This window comes from Triticum urartu, chromosome 1A (assembly GCF_056163025.1).
Source record: "Triticum urartu cultivar PI428250 chromosome 1A, HENAU_Tu73, whole genome shotgun sequence".
NCBI lineage: Eukaryota > Viridiplantae > Streptophyta > Magnoliopsida > Poales > Poaceae > Triticum > Triticum urartu.
The window spans coordinates 16,209,193-16,228,693 of NC_141873.1; the positions used below are offsets into that span (position 1 = coordinate 16,209,193).

At 38.6% G+C, this 19,501-nt stretch overlaps 2 protein-coding genes across 5 annotated transcripts; both read left to right on the plus strand.

Moving 5' to 3' along the window:
• The first annotated feature begins 1,417 nt into the window (after nucleotides 1-1,417).
• LOC147988444 (uncharacterized) lies at nucleotides 1,418-8,148 on the plus strand. 4 transcript variants are annotated; one of them, XM_087544347.1, is made up of 8 exons: nucleotides 3,365-4,714; nucleotides 4,797-5,105; nucleotides 5,188-5,308; nucleotides 5,387-6,513; nucleotides 6,603-6,798; nucleotides 6,882-7,248; nucleotides 7,382-7,495; nucleotides 7,960-8,148. In XM_087544347.1, the coding sequence occupies exons 1-4, from the start codon at nucleotides 3,633-3,635 to the stop codon at nucleotides 6,152-6,154; spliced, it is 2,280 nt and encodes a 759-aa protein (XP_087400473.1). In that variant the 5' UTR covers nucleotides 3,365-3,632; the 3' UTR covers nucleotides 6,155-6,513; nucleotides 6,603-6,798; nucleotides 6,882-7,248; nucleotides 7,382-7,495; nucleotides 7,960-8,148. The 4 variants fall into 4 exon arrangements, 1 of the variants encoding a protein (XP_087400473.1); XR_015616930.1 differs by lacking the exons at nucleotides 3,365-4,714; nucleotides 4,797-5,105; nucleotides 5,188-5,308 and adding exons at nucleotides 1,418-1,910; nucleotides 2,206-2,306 and having other exon boundaries at nucleotides 6,337-6,513; XR_015616928.1 differs by lacking the exons at nucleotides 3,365-4,714; nucleotides 4,797-5,105; nucleotides 5,188-5,308 and adding exons at nucleotides 1,418-1,910; nucleotides 2,206-2,302 and having other exon boundaries at nucleotides 6,322-6,513.
• An 8,527-nt stretch (nucleotides 8,149-16,675) lies between these two features.
• LOC125536796 (WAT1-related protein At5g64700) lies at nucleotides 16,676-19,057 on the plus strand. Its single transcript, XM_048700100.2, has 5 exons — nucleotides 16,676-17,015; nucleotides 17,540-17,894; nucleotides 18,029-18,187; nucleotides 18,325-18,476; nucleotides 18,782-19,057. Exons 1-5 carry the CDS (start codon nucleotides 16,747-16,749, stop codon nucleotides 18,951-18,953), a joined length of 1,107 nt encoding a protein of 368 aa, XP_048556057.1. The 5' UTR covers nucleotides 16,676-16,746; the 3' UTR covers nucleotides 18,954-19,057.
• Nucleotides 19,058-19,501: the final 444 nt, after the last annotated feature.

Consider the following 19,501-nt stretch of genomic DNA (forward strand, 5'->3'; position numbering starts at 1 on the left):
ATACTTAATTACTAAAAAAGACTTGTCGTTGTCCACTTCGAAGGTCTCATCCAGCTTGATACTGAAGCGCCTATCATCAACAAGGAAATTTCTGTTGCACAGGCCGCGTTGGTCTTCACAGTATTTGCACATAATGAAATCTTTTTCGTCGTCAGACGACATTTCCTATGTTCATATAGATGAAACATTAAACACTTGCTAGTTCTATTAATTCAACTAAATAAACTAGTTCTATTAATTCAACTAATTCAACTAAGAATTTACTAAAAATAAACTAGTTCTATTAATTTTCTTACTAAAATATATAAAGTAGCTAGTTCTATATAGTAATATTTTAATTAGATCATCAAATCTCATATACCTAAATTTTCTTACTAAAAATAAACTAGTTCTATTAATTCAACTAGTTCAACTAAGCATTTACTAAAAATAAACTAATTCTATTAATTCAATTGACATTAATATCTAGCTAATTCATCTAATAATTGACATTAATATTTAATTTTTCTATCTAATTCATCTAACATTCGACATTAATCTAACATTCTTATCTAGGCAATTCATCTAATTCGATCATATAATTAAAAATTGACATGCAATAATTAAAAAACACAAAACAGAAAATAAGTAAAAAACAATGTTTGTGTGTGTGCGCGCGTGCACGTGTATGTGTGTGTGTGTGTGTGTGTACGAGTGGGGGCGGCGGCGTACGGGGCGGCGTGGCGAGACGGCGAGCGGCGGGGGCGAGACAGCGATGGGCGACGGCGCGGGACGGGAGCGGCGGGAATGTCGCCAAGATGTTGAAGATGGGGAGATGAAACAGAATTTTTCGCAAGTGCTATATATATAGGAGGGGCTTTAGTACCAGTTGGAGCGACCAACCGATACTAAAGGCCAATTTTGGCCAGACCAAGCGGCGGGAAGCGGCCACCTTTAGTATCGGTTTGTGGCTCCAACCGGTACTAAAGTGTGGTCTTTAGTACCAATTGGAGCCACGAACCGGTATTAAAGGGGCGCGCTGCGGTGCGCAAAGTATACACTACTAGAAACTACGATTTTACCTAGGGCCAAGTTCTTGCCCTAGAGCTAATTGGCCTTCTCAAGGGAAAGAAAAGTAATGAACAGTGCACCCTAGGTAAAGATGGATTTCAAGGCAAAAAAATTGGAAATATACTTTCCCTAGGGCTGGACTATGCAAATGCCAACAAATCTTAAAATAACACCATGCGAAACCCCACCGTGGACACGTAGATAGTATCTGGCGCATTTTCAGCGAAGGGCGCGCCACATATTTCGATGGTTCGCGCCATTTACCATGTGTCATGTACGTTGGGCCCAGTTCTTAGTGAGAAAGAGTAGAACGACAACAACCTACTTGTGGCGCGTAGAAGGAAATAATTTAGACCAAGTCAAGACTCCTCCTTCTCCACCAGTCCACCCCACACCCAGATCCACTTTCCTCTCCACTTCTCCAGAACTGGGCCGCCGCCAGAGTCCCTACGCCCCCAGACCCCGCACCGCCGTTCCTCGCCGCCGCCCGCCCTGCCCTGCTGTTCCCCACCGCCGCCCGCCCTGCCGTTCCCCACCGCCGCCCGCCCTGCCCAGCCGTTTGCCTGCCCCGCCATTCCCCACCATCGCCCGCCCTGCCCTACCATTCCCCACTGCCATCCGCCCTGCCCCGCCGATCCTCCCCATCGTCCCTCACCATTGTCCCGCCCCACTGTGTTCCCGCTACTCCGTCGATCTCGTATTCCCACCCCGTTGTGCTCTTCTTCCCTTTCTGTATCGTGGTCGCTCTGGTGGAAAGATGACCATGCCAACCATGGAGACCATGGCCACGCCGGCCTGGGTGACGGCGCCGCCCGGCCCGTGGTGACCTTGTCGTCGTATCCCCTGCTTCTCTCGAACAGGTTCCCTTTCTAGTCTGTACCTCTCTCACTCTGCTAGTTTTCAAGCAAATCACTCTACTAGTAACATATTATTAACGCAGCTAGCAATTTCTCCACTGTCTAGCATATTTGGCTACATAAGTATGCAAAATTCACCTAGTACATGTCCAGGACAGTAGTTGTCTTGTGTAAACTGTGTTTTCCTTAAGTTTGCAGTAGTTATGCACATGAATGATAGATGAAACCTCATTAATAAGAATGATAGATGTAACTGAAGCAATCCAACATTGTTCATTTTTTTTGTACATATTTTCAGAACTGACAAGTGTTGGGTGTTGATCGGTTGAAGAAAATTCCCTTGTTCTTGGTGGCGAAGCAACGGAGAAGAAAGGGATTGATAAAGCTGGAATCAAGTAGGTATTATTTCTCTTCTTTGCAAGAAACAAATGTCGGTTAATGTATTGTTCACTTGTATTATATGTGAAGGTGGAATTCTTTTTTGTTGGGTGATGAGTGATTTTCTGTTTTAGTGTCTATGATGCATTTATTGTCTGTTGGGATGTGACTAATACTTGTAGCATTTCATTTTTATTCCAGACTTAAGTAGAAAACCAAACCATGTCTTCGGATGATCAACGTAGTTGGATGTATAGTGGGTGGAAGGATAATGGAAGGCATTCCGATGAGTGGATACGTAATACAAATGCTTTTGTGAACCATGTTTTCGAGGGTGTCCGTAGTGCCAAATTTGGAGTCTCTTGTCCTTGCTCAAAATGTTGCAATGGTAGTAGAAAAACAAAACAATTGATGACTTCTCATCTTTGTCATTGGGGGTTCATGCCGGGTTACTTTAGATGGACTGCACATGGGGAGCGTCATGTTCATGTAGATAGAGTGGAGACTGTCAACACTGATTGCATAGAGGACATGTTGTGTGACATTGGGGACTCGATGCATATTGATAATTCAGATGAGGAGCCAACACCAGATGCCAAAGCTTTTTATGCCATGTTGTCAGCTGTTAGAGACCCACGTCATGAGTTCACCCAAACCTCACGCTTTGCTACTGTTACACGCTTGATGGGCATTAAGTCACAATACAATCTATCAGGAGATTGCATAAATAGTTTACTGAAACTTTGGCAAGACACACTTCCACAAGGGAACAAAATGCCGTCTAGCTTGTATGAGTGCAAGTGTATCTTAGCTAGTTTGAAAATGCCACTCGTGAAAATAGATGTATGTGTTAACCATTGCATGTTATACTATAAAGATAGAGAGAACAAACTGGAGTGTGATCTCTGTGGTGAAGCAAGGTATAAGGTGGTTAATAACGACTGCACAAATAAGAAGCGTAAACCTATCCCACGTAAAGTCCTACGATACCTCCCTTTTCTACCAAGATTGCAAAGGATGTTCATGGAGCCTGAATTTGCTAAGCATATGAGATGGCACATGGAAGGCATCTGGGAAAATCCAGCAATGATGGTGCACCCACGTGATAGTGAAGCATGGAAATCTTTCAATGAGGATGGGTTTGCAAGTGATCCACGCAATGTCAAGCTGGTCATGTCTTCTGATGGCTTCAACCCTTTCAATTTTGGGTTAACGCAATACTCTTGTTGGCCCGTGTTGCTTGCTCCTTTGAACCTGCCACCTGCTCTTTGCTTGAAATCCCAAAATATTTTTCTTAGCATGGTGATCCCTTGACCAAAGAGTCCTGGCAAGAACTTTAATGTGTACATGGAGCCTTTATATGATGAGCTGAAGGAGGCGTGGCAAGGGGTACCAACTTATGATAGTTTCCTTAGGCAAAATTTCAATATGAGGGTAATCTTGCATACAACTGTCCATGACCGTCCTGCATTTGGAATGGTTGCTGGATGGTCTACCCATGGGGGGTTGGCTTGTTACGAGTGTGGGGCTGATACACAAACAATTTGGCTAGATAATGGGCACAAATGGAGTTGGTTTGATAGTCACAAGAGATTTCTGCCGGCCAACCATATATTTAGGACACAAAGTCAATCCTTTTTAACAGATACGGTAGTGAAGGATATTGCTCGATGCAGGCTAACAGGGGATGAAGTTTTTGCTTACATGAATGAAGTTAAGGACAATAATTTCAAGGGTTATGGGGCAACACAGCATTGGACACACATTTCTAAGTACTGGGAGTTGCCGTACTTCCCAAAGCTTTTGCTTCCTCATAATATAGATGTCATGCACACTGAAAAAAATATTGCAGAAGCAATATTCAATACTATCCTTGACATTCCTGGCAAGACAAAAGACAATGCCAAAGCCCACCTTGATCAAGCTGTATTATGTAGTAGACCTGATTTCAACCTTAAAGAAAAGCCTAATGGTAAATGGGAAAAGCCTAGAGCACCATATTGCTTGACAAGAAACCAGATAAGAGAGGTCCTATTGTGGTTTCTTCAGCTCAAATTTCCAGATGGATATGTGGCCAACATGAAGCAAGGTGTTAACTTAGAGCAACTTAAGATATATGGGCTAAAAAGTCATGACTACCATATTTTTATGGAGCGGTTATTGCCTGTCATGCTGCGGGAATATGTGGATAATGATGTGTGGGAGGCTTTAGCTGAGCTAAGCTATTTCTTTAGACTGCTTTGTGCAAAAGAAATTGATCCTAACCAAATGGAAAAATTGGAGGAAAATATTCTTGTCCTAATTTGCAAATTGGAGAAAATTTTCCCACCAGGGTTCTTCTATTCAATGGAGCATCTAATGATACACCTCCCTTATCAAGCAAAAGTTGGAGGGCCTGTTAAGTATCATTGGATGTATACTTATGAAAGGTATGGCATGCTGTTCAGGCATTCTGTCCATATCATAGTAGCATTTCTTATTTAGACATTAATTTGTTACATGGCAATGTAGGTTAATAAAAAAAGTTAGAGAAAAAGTTCGTAATAAGGCACGTGTGGAGGCTTCAATTGTTGAGGCATTTCTTATTGAGGAGATTTCAAACTTCACTTCTTTGTACCTTCCTGGTGATGTGCCTACCTCAAGAAATCGCCCCCAACGTTATGCACAACCTGAAACTTCTAGCACAAGCAGTCTGAGTTTGTTTGAAGTCAAGGGATGGAAGATTGGCAGAGGGGAGCCTAGGATGTTATCTCATGAAGAGTACAAGACAGCCATGATTTTTATCTTAACAAACATGCCTGAAATGGATAATATTGTGAAGTAAGTTATCTGAATTAGCATTTCTAGTATAACCATGTACAATAAATAAGGTTTGGTACTGATGGCTTGCACAAAAATGTAGAAAATTTGAACTTAACCAATGGAGGCGTCCTCGGCAACCAACTACGAAGCAACTAGATAAACTTAGGCGGGATGGTGCTGGTTCAGGAAAACCAAACTTGTTGGATTGGTTCAAAACTTTGGTAAAACATCTACACTCTAGCAAATAAAACACCCTAGGTTTACAACTCCGAATAACTATTGTTTTGGTCTTCTTGCAGTGCATCAAGGATGTGTCTATTAATACCGAATTACGCAATCTTTCAAGAGGTTGTAGCATGAGAGTGAAATCATATGACATGTATGAAATTAACGGGTTCAGATTTCGATCAAAGAAATATGAAAACCATAGAGAAGGGGACCTTTCGTCTAGAAATACCGGCGTTCTTGCTTTTGGAGTTGATGATGCAACCAACAAAGAGCTTGAATACTATGGTGTTATAATGGATATTATAGAACTTAAATTCGATGGCGATGAGGACTTCAGTCTTGTGATGTTTGATTGTCATTGGTTCCATCCAACTAAAGGAGTGAGACAATTGAATAGATTTGGCTTAGTTGAAGTAGCACCTGCCTCAATCAATCCAGCCAATGAGCCTTTTGCTATTGCCAGCCAAGTAAGCCTAGTCTATTATCTTCCCTATGCTTGCACTTCTGTTGCAAGTCTTGTTGATTGGCAAGTTGCCTACAAGGTGCCACCTCTAGGCAGTCTGGACACTCCCACAGATGATGATTACACAACAACAACAACAACAACAACAACAACAACAACAACAACAACTAGGATAATAGATGCTAATGATTTTATTGTACAACTAGGATCAGAGCTTGACAACATAATAGTAAGTGGTTCAGATGAGGTGGTTGATCCAACTGAATTGTCTGATATTAGCAACCGACATAATTTGGGTGGTGAAAGGATTCAAGAGCAAGTTATCAAGGATGAAGATTATGATGAAGTGATTGTTGAGGAAATTGAAGAAGAATAAGATGATTTCTAGGCTTTCTAGCCTAGTTTCTTTTATTACCGTTTTGTAATTTGGGTGGTTGAAGGACTTAGCAACATACACTTATCTATTTGCTATTGTCATTTTCAAATGGGCTTCTTGTCGATCATAAACTGCTCTTTTATATCTCTATTCTTATTTGTTCAAAGAATTGCAAATTAAAGGATGACACTTGGAAGAAGAGCACCTCGCACTACTGGAGCCATCCAACCAACACCTGCTACTCGAAAGACTACTGCTGCTGATGGCACTTATGATGGGTACATAAGAGGAGTTTCAGATCTTCCACCTGCTATCCCAAATATTCAAGACCGCCCAATCATTCAACCTGCTGGAAAGACGCAAGTCTTACTAATTAGTATAAGTAGTTTCTTGTTCTACAATATGTTTTCTTTTGCTAATATTTGTTGCATTTGCAACTTTCTTATAGGCATTGGAAAGACATTCCTGTTGTTCGAAAGGGCAGACGACCATCAAGTGTATTGACATGCCTTCTGAAACGTAATCATCCAGGTGTGGTGGATTATGATGGTGCGAAGGTGCTTGCAATAGAGTGGGAGGATTATCATGCAGTAAAGGACACAAATGGCCATTCGGTTGCAGACAAAATTGAAGATGCCTTTTGGGTATAAATTGTTTAAATTGCTCTTTTTTGTTGGCCAAATGATTTCCTCTTTTTTAATAAACCTTCTATACATTCTCTTTGCAGCTAAGGTACAAGTATGACGATGCATACTCAGAGAAGGCCAAGCAACATGTTAGAAGATGTTGTAAGACACTTCTGCCAAGTATCTTTTATTATGCTAGAATCCAAGCAATAATTGAGCATTTTTGGAAAATTGAGAACACTAATGATGAATGATAAGCTTGCTGCGCAATACTATTTGGATAGAGACGAGTATTTGGTACAAAGGCAAGGTTGGTTACAAGAAGAAGCTTGGGTTATTTTAGTTAATGAGTGGTGTAGTGAAGAGTGGATTGCCAAATCTAAGAAAAATCGTGACAATCGTGTTAGCTCAAAGTTCAAGCCTCACAAAGGTGGTTCCAACTCCATGACTACTATAAGTCAAAAAATGGTTATCAACTAAACTTAATTGTTTTTCCTATTATCAGTTTATCATATGAACAATCATATATATAATTTTATATATATATATATATATATATATATATATATATCTGATATGTATTGAATGTTGTGCAATACAGTCTGAGGAAACCGGCGAAGAAGTTAACCAAATTCAGGCTTGGGTGCATACACATAGAGGAATTGATGAGAGCAAACCTCTAATTCTCAATACACCAGAAGCTACTAAATGTCTGGTATGTGCCATTCGTCCACACAAAAAATAAACATAGATAACTGTTAATATGTGGATGGCATGTGCTCTTAGTATTTCTATATGGATCCAGTAATAAACAAGTGTTCGATCATTTAGTTTGAACGGAATAATGCTGAAATACCTTGTCGTTGAAACCTGTCATGTTTCTATGTGTTGATGTAACTATGTGCAACTTAGATAGAGAAATATGCCTACAACAAAACCTGGGAATGGTCTGGTCTGATTCCTGGCCTTGTGTTGCTATTACTTGTTTTGCTACATTGTTGAGTGTTGAGTGATGCTGATGTTGATGCTGAATTTAGTTGTATCCATGCAAGAGTTACTTTGTTACCTATACAATCCGTATCAGCTTGTCTGTCCATTTATGCAATTGTGTAATATAATCTTCACTTGGTTCTCTGGAATTTCTGAACAATTGTGTACCTGTGTTTTCTTGTTGAATAGGCACTTTACACAAAAAAGGCTAAAGAGTTAAATGGAGAGAACTATGATACTCTAAAAATGTTGTTAGTTCGAAGGCACTTTATGACTACTCTAATGGGAAGCCACATGGAAAATGGCCTCTCTTTAATGGCATTGTCAATGACACCGAGGTAATTGCTGAGCTTAGAGCTACTGGTGCATCTTCAGCGGCCTTGAAGCGTCGCCGAGCTGAAGAAATTGAGGATGTGCTTCAAAAGGAGTCAGAGAAGGCTCGAAAGGCAGAGGCTTATGCCAAGAATGTCTTGTCATGGGGTGTTGGCATGTATGAGCACTACAATGGGATACAAAAGTTTCTTCAGGTGCTGGTTATCCACTTTATGTTCATGAATTAACTTGCTAGCATTTGGAAATAACCACCATGAATCTTGTTGTTTTGTAGGCTTTTGCAACTAACCAAGGAGTGCCTCTTGGTGAAATACCACCACCGCCAGTTCCACCACCTGCTCGCTCATGGTCTCCTCATGGATCTCCACAACAATCTACTATCCAAGTATGTAATCATCCATCTCAAGCAGACATACTTTCCCTTTTAGATTAACATGTATATATGTTGAGTTCACATGTATGTTTATTTCTGGCGTTCAAGTATAATAGTTTTACTTTCCCTTTCAGATTAACAAATTTTTGTGCTTGCCTATTTGTGAGTTGAGTTCTATAGTATGCTAAAGCAAATATCTTTAAAAATTAGCTCTTCTTTTGCAGATTCAAGAAAATAGCGAAGAACTGCCCCCTTTGTGTGTTCAGCAACATGCAAATCCTAGCTCTGATCATGTATGTATTTCTGAATCTAATCTCAAATGAAACAACTATTGATGGCCTCTTTGTTGTGATGTTCACATAGTTGTGACAATATGCATGCTTATGTGATGTGTGATGCTAGCCTGTGTGGTGTTGGCTCATTTGGGGATAAATATTGATTAATGGGGCTGGCTTCTTTGGGAATAAATATTGATTAATGGGGCTGCCAAAAATTTAGAACTTTCGTGACTTCATATAACTCACTAATTTGTACTGCAACAGTGTTCAAATGCAGTATATACTAAAAGTAATATCTCACAGCATAGTTACATTTTGGTTTGAGAGGTACTTATGTTTAGCCATTTTATGCCCTGGAACAGCTTCAGATAGCTCTTGTTCTTCTTGCATATTCCTTGGAACAATTCCACTTGCTTCAAGATCATTTCTTTATGATTTTTAGTTTTTCTGTAATAAGTTCTTGTTGCCACTTCCAGCCTCCAAATCTAAAAGTTTGTAAATCTTACTTTTCAGGAACTTGACGTTGGCTCAAATGTTCCTGTTGCAGCACAAGATGAAGGGATGTTGTTTGGGGGCTTTTTCAGTGAGTGTGGAACTGGTGCGCTAAGCCTGTCACTACTGGGCAGCCAACCAGTTCCTTGATGTTCTTGGGATGTACAATACATGAAGTGACATTTTGGTGCATGTATAGTTAACATGCTAGTACATGTTTTGTTCTGTAGTGAACTCTAGTTGATCTACAACAAGCATGTACATGCTGATCGAGATGCTTATTGGTTAGCTGTAGCAAACTCTAGCTATTGCTTATCTTTTTACAAACTTGCGATGGCTTGTGATGCCTTGTATCTAATGTATGCATGTGATGATTGCCATCTAGAGATATCTATATTAATTATGTGATGTTACTTTGGGTTCATAATTATGGCTCCAATTTGAGATATTTGAAATATTGTAGTTGTGGATTCAAATTCAAATTACACATTTGAATTGTGGCACATACGAATTTGGTGTTTCCCTACGGTATAATTCAAATTTGGTAGGTATAGCTCTAGGGAAAGCATGGTGATGTGGCAGTGCAAAAGGGCCCCATGTTCTTTCCCTAGGGTTGGCTGTAGGTAAACAAGCATTACATGTTGCATACACTAACCGTGTGAAATTCTTTCCCTAGGGCCTGTGCCCCTAGGTAAAGAACTTCCCCTAGGGCTTGTTAGATACACCCTAGGGAAAGGAGTTTTTCCCGTCTATACTTTCCCTAGGGTTCTTTCCCTAGGGCAAACCCAAGGTAAAGTCTTTACCTATGGTTTTTCCTATTTCACCTAGGGTTAATGGCTCTAGGTAAAATCATAGTTTCTAGTAGTGTTAGTCACACCTCGCCGAGCGAAGGGCGGCCGCACTGGTTTATAAACCCAGACGCGGCTTCTTTTTCGAGCTCCTCTCTAAAGTAGGCTTCTGAGCCTAACTTTGCTGCGCTGCCCTATGAGCCTGCCTGGCCTTATGGGCCTCCATTTCACGCCCAAGGCCTAGCAGGCCCACAGGGTAGCGCGCAAATATTTTTTATATAGTATTTTCTTTTATTTATTTCGGAGTAGTTTTTTGTTGTTGTATTTAGTTTATTTGTGAATATTTTTTCTTTAGGTACAAAAAATTACAAAATTTCTGTTAGTGCTAGTAGTTTTCAAATTTGAATAGTTTAATGGTGCATACGGAACGGAAAAATAGCAAACGATGTCAGAAAGGATTGAAAATTAATGACGTCGCTTTGAATGGTGCATACGGAACGCAAAAAAGTCTGGAGTTCAAATAAGTTTAAAAAATGAAGTGCTCGTGTAACAGATGAGTTCTCGTCCAAAACCCTGATACTCCGAAATAGATTGTCCAGTTTGTACACGAAGTGCATCCAATTTTTGCCGTAACCCTCTCTACTCTTTTGCACATACTATGTGAGTGAAATGATGATACCATGCCAAGTTTCAACATTTTCAGAGTTCATTTTGTAGTGATTTTCAATTTTATGGTCATTTAACTCTCTAAACAAATCGGTAAATGACTCAAAAATAGCAAATGATGTCAGAAAGGGTTGAAAATTGATGACGTCGCTTTGAATGGTGCATACGGAATGCAAAAAAAAGTCTGGAGTTCAAATAAGTTTTAAAAAATGAAGTGCCCGTGTAACAGATGAGTTCTGGTCTGAAACCGTGATGCTCCGAAAGAGATTGTCCAGTTTGTACACGAAGTGCATCCAGTTTTTGCCGTAACCCTCTGTACTCTTTTGCACATGCTTGGCGAGGTGGGACTAAAAAACAGCCGGTACTAAATGAAATGCATTTGTTTGTAACAGATGTGTTTTCGTTCGAAACCCTAATACTTCGAAACAGATTGTGTAAACATGTAAAAATATATATCAAAAATACATTGATCTAAATGCTATGTGTAAACATGTAAAAAATATACCCCTCTGTAAAGAAAATATAAGAGCATTTATATCATGATCTTACATTTCTTTACAGAGAAATACATCAAAAGTTCTTTGATCATCAATGATCTTTTTCTGTACAATCTGAATTGTCAATATGAGTCCTTAACGGTTTGTAAACCGGTGAAGACTCATATTGCGGCCGCAAATTTTACACATAGAGTTCAATGAAGACCAAGTGCTTGTGATAGTTTGAGAAGTAACATATTTAAGGTGGTAAAAACCTTGTTAGGGGAGCGAGGTGGGACTAAAAACATCCTGCCACAACCTCTTTAGTAACGGTTCGTAGCACGAACCGGCACAAAAGGGGGACGGTGGGGCCACAGCCTCTTTAGTACCGGTTCATGGGATGAACCGGTACTATAGGTGCGCCATGAACCGGTACTATAGATCTCCGCCCGCCTAGCCGTTGGAACCGACACTAATGGTCACATTAGTGCCAGTTCTGTTACAAAACAGGACTAATGTGCTTCACATTTGGCTATTTTTCTACTAGTGCATGTTCAAAGGTGGTGGTTCGTGTAGGCCGGTAAGTCAAGTATGGATGCACTTTTTTCACTTCAATAAAATGGACCCAAAATTTTCCCACACACTAGCATCACCAAGGCATCCATGATAAATTTCATTGAGTTTTCATATTTTATGCATATTTTAGGATTTTCCCAGTGAAAATACCCTAAAACACTAGCCGAACGTGACACAACATGTGTTAGGTGTCCAACTTCCTTCAAATTTTGCAGGAAGGCCTGCCATGAGCATGCCCACATGTTGGAAAATTTTGGTATCATTTCCTGCATGGCCAAATGCACACCATGTTCAAAGGTGGTGGTTCAAGTAGGCCGGTAGGGCAAGTCTGGATGCACTTCTAGTTAGTTAGTCATACTTACTGGTTAGTAGTTTGGCAAACTAATTAACATATGGATTATTTCTTCCAAGATATTTTACTTTAGGGATGAGTAAATATAAAACGTTCATATGTAAATCCAACTGCCAAGAAATTAGCTAAACTATTTAGAAGTAGTAATCTTATCTTTTTTATGGACCAGTAATCTAATTTAGTTAGTTAGTTATACTTATTGGGCAACAATTTGACAAACTAATTAACAGAAGGATTTTTTATATATTTATAAAAAGGGATATAGAGTAACCAGAGTCCAAGAGTCTCGTCTATGTAGCAAAGTAGGCAATCCTCCTCGGTAGCCATGGAAGTCGAACGCCAGAGGTCCGAGCTCGTAGATGAGGCCGGAGAGGGCGGAGCACCCGAGCCGCCTGTCGGCCAAAGTAGCACGGGGTTGAACTCCGGGCTACGCTCTGACTGGATGAAGTAGTAGAAGAAACGAGCATGGTCATCATCCAGCTCCACGTACTTGCAGTGGACAAACTCGCAGCCGACACATGTTACCTGCTCATTGTGTAAAAGAGGTTTTGTCGATCGAGTTAGAGCCGGATCTTTCACAAAATGGTCTAAAGAATATGGCTGCTGTGGAAATTTCAAAATTATTTTGAATTTTATAAAATGTTTTTTGAATTTTCACCAAAGGTTTAATTTTTTGAAATACTCGCAAATTTTTAAAATATCAGGACTATAAAAAATACTCCTCAATTTTAAAACATGTGTACAAATTTTATGATATTCATTATTTTTATTAGTTCTAAATATTTTAAAAATTCACAATTGTTTTCTAATTTTTAATTTTGAGTGAATTTAAAAAATACATCAATTAAAAAAATATTTAAAAATTCAATACTATTCACAAATTAGAAAAAATGTTGGGGAACTAAAAATTATTAACAGATTTGAAAAGTATGCATAAATTTAGAAGCTCTTCTCGAGTTTCAAAATGAGACGAAATGGAACATAACAATAATAAAAAAATAATAAAACAAAACTATATCTAAACGAAGGAGAAAATGGAACCTTTCCACCCCCCCCCCCCCCCCCCCCCAAAATGGACTTTTGTTTTTCGAGACAACCCGAAAATGGACATGATTCCCGCTCTTTGACGGCCATAGCAAATTTGTTGTAGTGCCTGGGCCCAAAATAAGCTAAATGGGCCACTACCGGTGCAAAACGTTAAAAAAATCCATCCTTTTGTTTTTATAAATTAAGTATATACATTCATACACCTCAATAATAAAGTATATACATTCATAGTTATGAACTTAGAAAAATGATTATATATTTTTAAAATATATTCAGGTTGTAAAGAATTATTCATGTTACTTAAAAATACATTTAACTAAAGGGATATATGTATTTATGTTTTTCGTGTTTAAATATTTTCTGAAGGTATTCATGCAAAAATATAAAAAAGTGTGTTTATGTTACACATTTCATAAATATTGAAATTAAAATGTAATTTAAGCAAGTGTTTTTCTGAACTATGAGATTTAAAAAGTGGTCATGCCTGAAAAATATTCATGTAACCAAAAATGTTTATGCCTATTTGTCATAGTAGGAATGGAAAAGGAAATGTTCATGTTCAGACTTGAAAATAATTAAACAAGAAAAGGAAATGGAAAATAAAATATTATAAAATAACCCATAGTAGGAATGCTTGTCATCGTGAGTAATTCATAACACTTGTGGAAGTTCAGACAAGGCACCGACAAGTAGGCCAGGAAGAAGTCGTTGGAACATGTCGCTTGTCCGATGACAAGGTGTATTGGTGGCGGGTCACCCTTTTCACTTATCTCTCTGGAATGGATGTGTATCATCGCAATGCGAAGTAACCTGTGCAAGAAGTCAAGGAATGTGATGAAACATATCTTGTAGTGCCGATCAAGCAAGTGCATTAACATGCAAGTACCCGCTGTGCACCGCATGCCTTTTGGGACGGCCGATTTAGTAGATTTTTATTCAATTTGGTACAGTTGTGCCGATCATTTATAGCTGATTTTTTTGTCAAAAATCTCTAAAGAACAAGGCTACTTTCGAAATTTCTAGAAAAAGTGATGGATTTTTTCTGAACTTATATTATTTTTTGAATTGCTTTATAATTTAAAAATATAACATATTTTGAAAATATTCCTCACTATAAATATAATCCCAAATTTTAAAGAATTTCCTAAATAAAAAAATTGTTCTCTGTATTTCTTAGAAACTATTGCTAATTTCTAATAATGTTCACAAAAATTATTTCAAATTATAAATATTTTGGAACTTCAACTTTTTTGTGAATTTTAAAAATGTTAAAATAATAAATAAACATTCATAAATAACAAATACATTTGAAAACCTATACGGGAATTTTGGAAATATTTATGAATTTTTTAAATGGTTATGAATTAGAAAATATGAAAAATAAATCAATTACCAGGAAAATGAAAATGTAAAAAACAAGAAAGAAAATAAAGATGTGCAGGGAAGCTTCTTCAACAAAAAAACAGACAGGGATATTCCTCGACCGTTGTGAGGCACAATTCGGTCTCGCCTCTGCCCGCAACGGGGCGGGCGGGCTAGAAGCCCACAACTATATCTCCTCCACCTTTAGATTTTTTTGTATGTGTTTTCCTTATTTGTTTTCCTATTTTTCCTCATTTCTTCACCGGGTTTCTTTGGTTTGTAGGTATTTCAGTGTTTCTTTTCTGTTTTATTCTTTATTTTATTTTCTTATTTTTGTCCATTTTGAACACTTGTTTCAATACACATTCTACAGTTTTTTTTAGTATACATGTGTAACATGTTTTAATATATGTTGAACATTTTTTACTACATGATGTATGTTTTTAAATAATTTTCGAAATGTTTCTTGATAGATCTTAAATATTTTTAAAATACATGTTCACCATTAGTTAAATGGCAACAAGTTTTTTTTACCCTACACAAATATTTTTTACATGGTATATACATTTCCCAATATGTCTGATTTTTTTATGATAATTAACTATTCCTTATAATACATGACCATTTTTTTTACGCTGTATGTGCCACCATACATTTCTTTCTAACACTTGAACCTATTTTGAATGATACGAAACATTATTTCTCAATTACGTGAACATGCTTTTTTAGATTGTACAGTTACTTTTTTAAATATCACCAATATTTTTTTGAAACTTCTGCAAATTTATATAAATACACATAATTTTTTTAATGCTATCAAAATATTTGGAATCACGCAAAAAAAACATATTATGTAGGATTTTGCTGAATGCACTATGAACATTTTCTAAATTGAGTGAAAAATGGCCATGTTAGAAATATAAGTAAAAGTAATATAACTAAAAAAATAAAAGAAAGTGTGCGAGGCTGGCCCATTTAGTTATAGGAAACATAATGCTGCGCCCACTTTCGACGATCTTAAAAGAATAGTCTGCAGAGCCAGAAAGGGCTAAATGGGGCACAATTGGTGATGCCGTTTCAAAATTCCAGATTTTAGTACTCTTTGGAATTTTATATATGTATTTATCTGAATAAAATCAAGTATTTAAAAAATATATTCATATAATTAAATATGATTTATGTTTCTTAATATTCATTTAACTATTTTTTTAATGTTTTCTACATATTTGTCTATTTTTTAAATGTAATTAGGAATATTTAATGTTTACATATTGTATAAACATAGCTCCATACAAATCCCCATGCCTGTGGATTTTTTGCAAGGGGGAACAAGACATGGGGATTTATAGCTCTCTCTTTAACACATGCTATTGAGCTAGCTAGCGGCAGTAACCTATAATACATGGCATACGGTATGAACACATACTATTGAATTTATACTTCGGTAATCCATTCAAAAGTTTGAACTGATGAAGATAGGCGGGCAATATATTTCAACATTTCTCCTCGCGTCTACGTTTTCTCAGTCCATAGACGTGGGATCGATGAAGGCCACAAAATCTCTTTTTTTTAACAAAGTTTTGGCAGGGTCTTGAACTAGTGTACTCCTAATGGTACTATACTTATTGTAATAGTGTAAAACAATAATTGCACATGTTCAATATGTTTCTTAGTGACACGACCATAATGTTTCCATTTTGGTCCGATACGGATCGGTAATGTGATTTCCAATAATTGTAGGGAGGGAGGGAAGGGGGGTATTTAATGTCCAAAAGTTGTCCTTGAAGATTTGGCCAGCGAGTAATTGGCATTTTGGGAGTCTGAACACACTGATCTGGTCACACCTGCTTCAACTGGTCAGTCCCTCCGCTTAGACACAAATATTAGTACTTTATGACCAACTAATCTGTCCTATGCCTGAACAAGAAGGGTGTGAAACTTGTGCTTAGCTATAGACGTGTAAACCACAAAAGTCACATACGTTGCATATGCAGCGTTGGACGACTAATTCAGGCAGCAAAGACTCAACACGCGTTTACTCTCCAGTCTCGACTAACCCCGCCCACTACGCATGCATGATGTGCGCAAGCTACTAGCTCCATACAAATAGGCCACCAGGACCGTACCAATGCTGCAAACCAGAACCAACGTACTATCTTCACTTTTTCGCAAGTTACACACACACACACCACCGCAGCAGAGTAGTTCCCGCGGGCATTACATCGCTGGCGCCATGGCCGACCGGAGCAAGAAGCCCTACGTGGTGGCAGTAGCAATCCAGGCCATCTACACGGGCCTCTTCGTCGTCTCTAAGGCTGCCTTCGACAGCGGCATCAACACCTACGTCTTCATCTTCTACCGCCTCGCTGCTGCCACCGCGCTCCTCCTCCCAATCGCGCTTATCGACTCCACCTGCCGCCGGAGCCGATCAACCACCGCAACACCTGCACCAGCATTGTCATGTCGGCTGCTCTTCAAGCTCTTCCTATACGCCTTACTCGGGTATATACATATATTAACATATTTGCTATTGCTAGTATGAGGCAATCTCCTCTTATTGTTTCCCCAGAAATACAACTGAGCTCAAACTCATTTCTACATTAAGTTAATTAGTTTACACGAGGGATATGGTAGGGTTCAAAATTTCAATACAGACATATTTCGGCCCAAGCCAAAATATCAGTCACTTCCACATTAAATTTAGACGATTTTTGGCTAAAGCATTTAGTTTGAATCCATTCCCAATTTTTTATGAAAAAATACCACTTGACCAAATATTGGAAATTCGTCAAATTTTAGATCATGGACGACTATGGTAGCAGGAGGAAGAAAATATTTGTGAAAAGAAAAAGGGGTGGTCCAACGAATGAATAATAATAATAATTTTGATTTTAAGGGAAAAAATGCCACAGTGGGGTCCATGCATGTATCCATACATCAATATTGATTTTAATTTTACAGCAGTCCATGACTTTGCATCCATGGTCATAGTTTGATCATGCTATATATGCCCATGCATATTGCAGGAATACCTTCACCCTGAACATGTACAACGTGAGCCTGAAGCAGACCTCGGCGACCGTAGGGTCAGCGGCCACCAACTCCATGCCCGTCGCCACCTTCCTCCTCGCGGTGCTGCTGCGGATGGAGGCAGTCAAGCTCCGGAGCCGCTCTGGTTTAGGCAAGCTCGCCGGTGTCGCTCTTTGCCTCGCCGGAGTGTTGGTCATCGCCTTCTACGCTGGCCCGTCCATACGCCCCCTCGCCCACAACCCCGTCTTTGCTCACAAGCCGAAAAGTGTCAGCAGTGGTGCCGAGTGGATCAAAGGAACCTTCCTTCTCATCCTCGCTTGTGCAACTTGGTCTCTCTGGATTGTCCTGCAGGTTAGTGGTAATCAATAAATAATTTTTCATGTGCATGCAACTAATTCTGCATGCACATGCATATATGTTAATTAGGTTTACTTGCTTATTTATTTGCATATGGTCTTACATGAATGCATGTGTAATGCATGCAGGTCCCGTTGCTTAAAGAATATCCAAATAAGCTGATGGCCACGGCGCTGCAATGCATGTTTGGTGCGCTCCAGTCCTTCGTCGTGGCTGTGGTGGTTGAGAGGGACTTCACCAAATGGAAGCTTGGGCTGGACATTGGCCTCCTTGCCGTCCTCTACTCGGTCAGTTTGTGCTATCTTGTTTTTATTCTCTCTTGGTGAATATTAAAAATAGTAGTCGAGTAATTTTAATTTAACTGTACAAAGTGATGAGGCTGATGCACACAACTCACTCACACCTCGCCGCTTAATTGTTACAGGCCTTCTTGGGAACGGGTGCGTTAATGTACCTACAGGCGTGGTGTGCGGAGATGAGAGGGCCTGTGTTTGTCGCGATGTGGAGTCCATTGGCATTGATTTTCACTATCTTTTGCTCATCATTCTTCCTTGGAGAAGCAGTTCACCTTGGGAGGTAATCCTTTGAAACACACCATAAACAACTTTTATGAAATGGCAACATACACCATGATCGAATGACAAAGTGGAGAATATATTTTAAAGCAATTGAGAGGAGGGATGTCTATTCATTCAAAGAAATGATATGTGCATGGAGTGGTGTGATTTTTTGGGGGAACGTGCCGATACCCGTAAAGCCAAAGAAAATACTGCTCTCCTACCAAAAGATTGTTGACAAGATAGAAGCTCAAGCATTTTAACTATTTTAAATTAATGTCGTGAATGATTGTGTTAATGATCAAAATACTCTTTGTTTTGCAGTATTTTGGGAGGAATTCTTCTAGTTGGTGGTCTATACAGTGTGCTATGGGGTAAAAGCAAGGAAAAAGAAAATAATATAACATTAGTGGTCCCAGAGGAAAGTCAAGTTCAAGGAGACGGAGCGGCAATACAAGAGAAACACGAAGAGGCAGAACTAACATCACAAGTGTAAAGCTCAGCTAACACATGTTAAATTGACAAGACAATCGTAAAAAAATCAAATACATAAGAGTACATATGTAATATCATTAGTACTTCTGTACAAAAGAAGAGACATTAATATATATACTTCCTGTGTCCCATGTTGATTTGGATACTAATACACAACACGACCTTCAATGTTACACTTCAACCGTCAATATAGAAGACTTTTTTAAAAATAAGAAATGTACAAATAATGAATAGATGGTCACAGTATTAGAGATTTATGTACAAATAATGTTTATGATTTATGTACTATTATAAGCTTACCATTTTAGTTGGTATGTTCCTTTGTATAGATGGTCACAGTATTGAATGTTTGACTAATTTTAGGGTAACACAGAATATAAAACTAACGTGTACTCTAGTGAAACTGGGTAGGGGGAGGTAAGAGTTTCTCTCTATATAAAAAAAATAATGAGTCCTGAGTAAGCATGAAAAACGATGTTAAATGGTCTTTTTTCATAAATCTTATCGAAAGGGGTAGAACTAGAAAAATCTTGACAAAGAAGACATAAA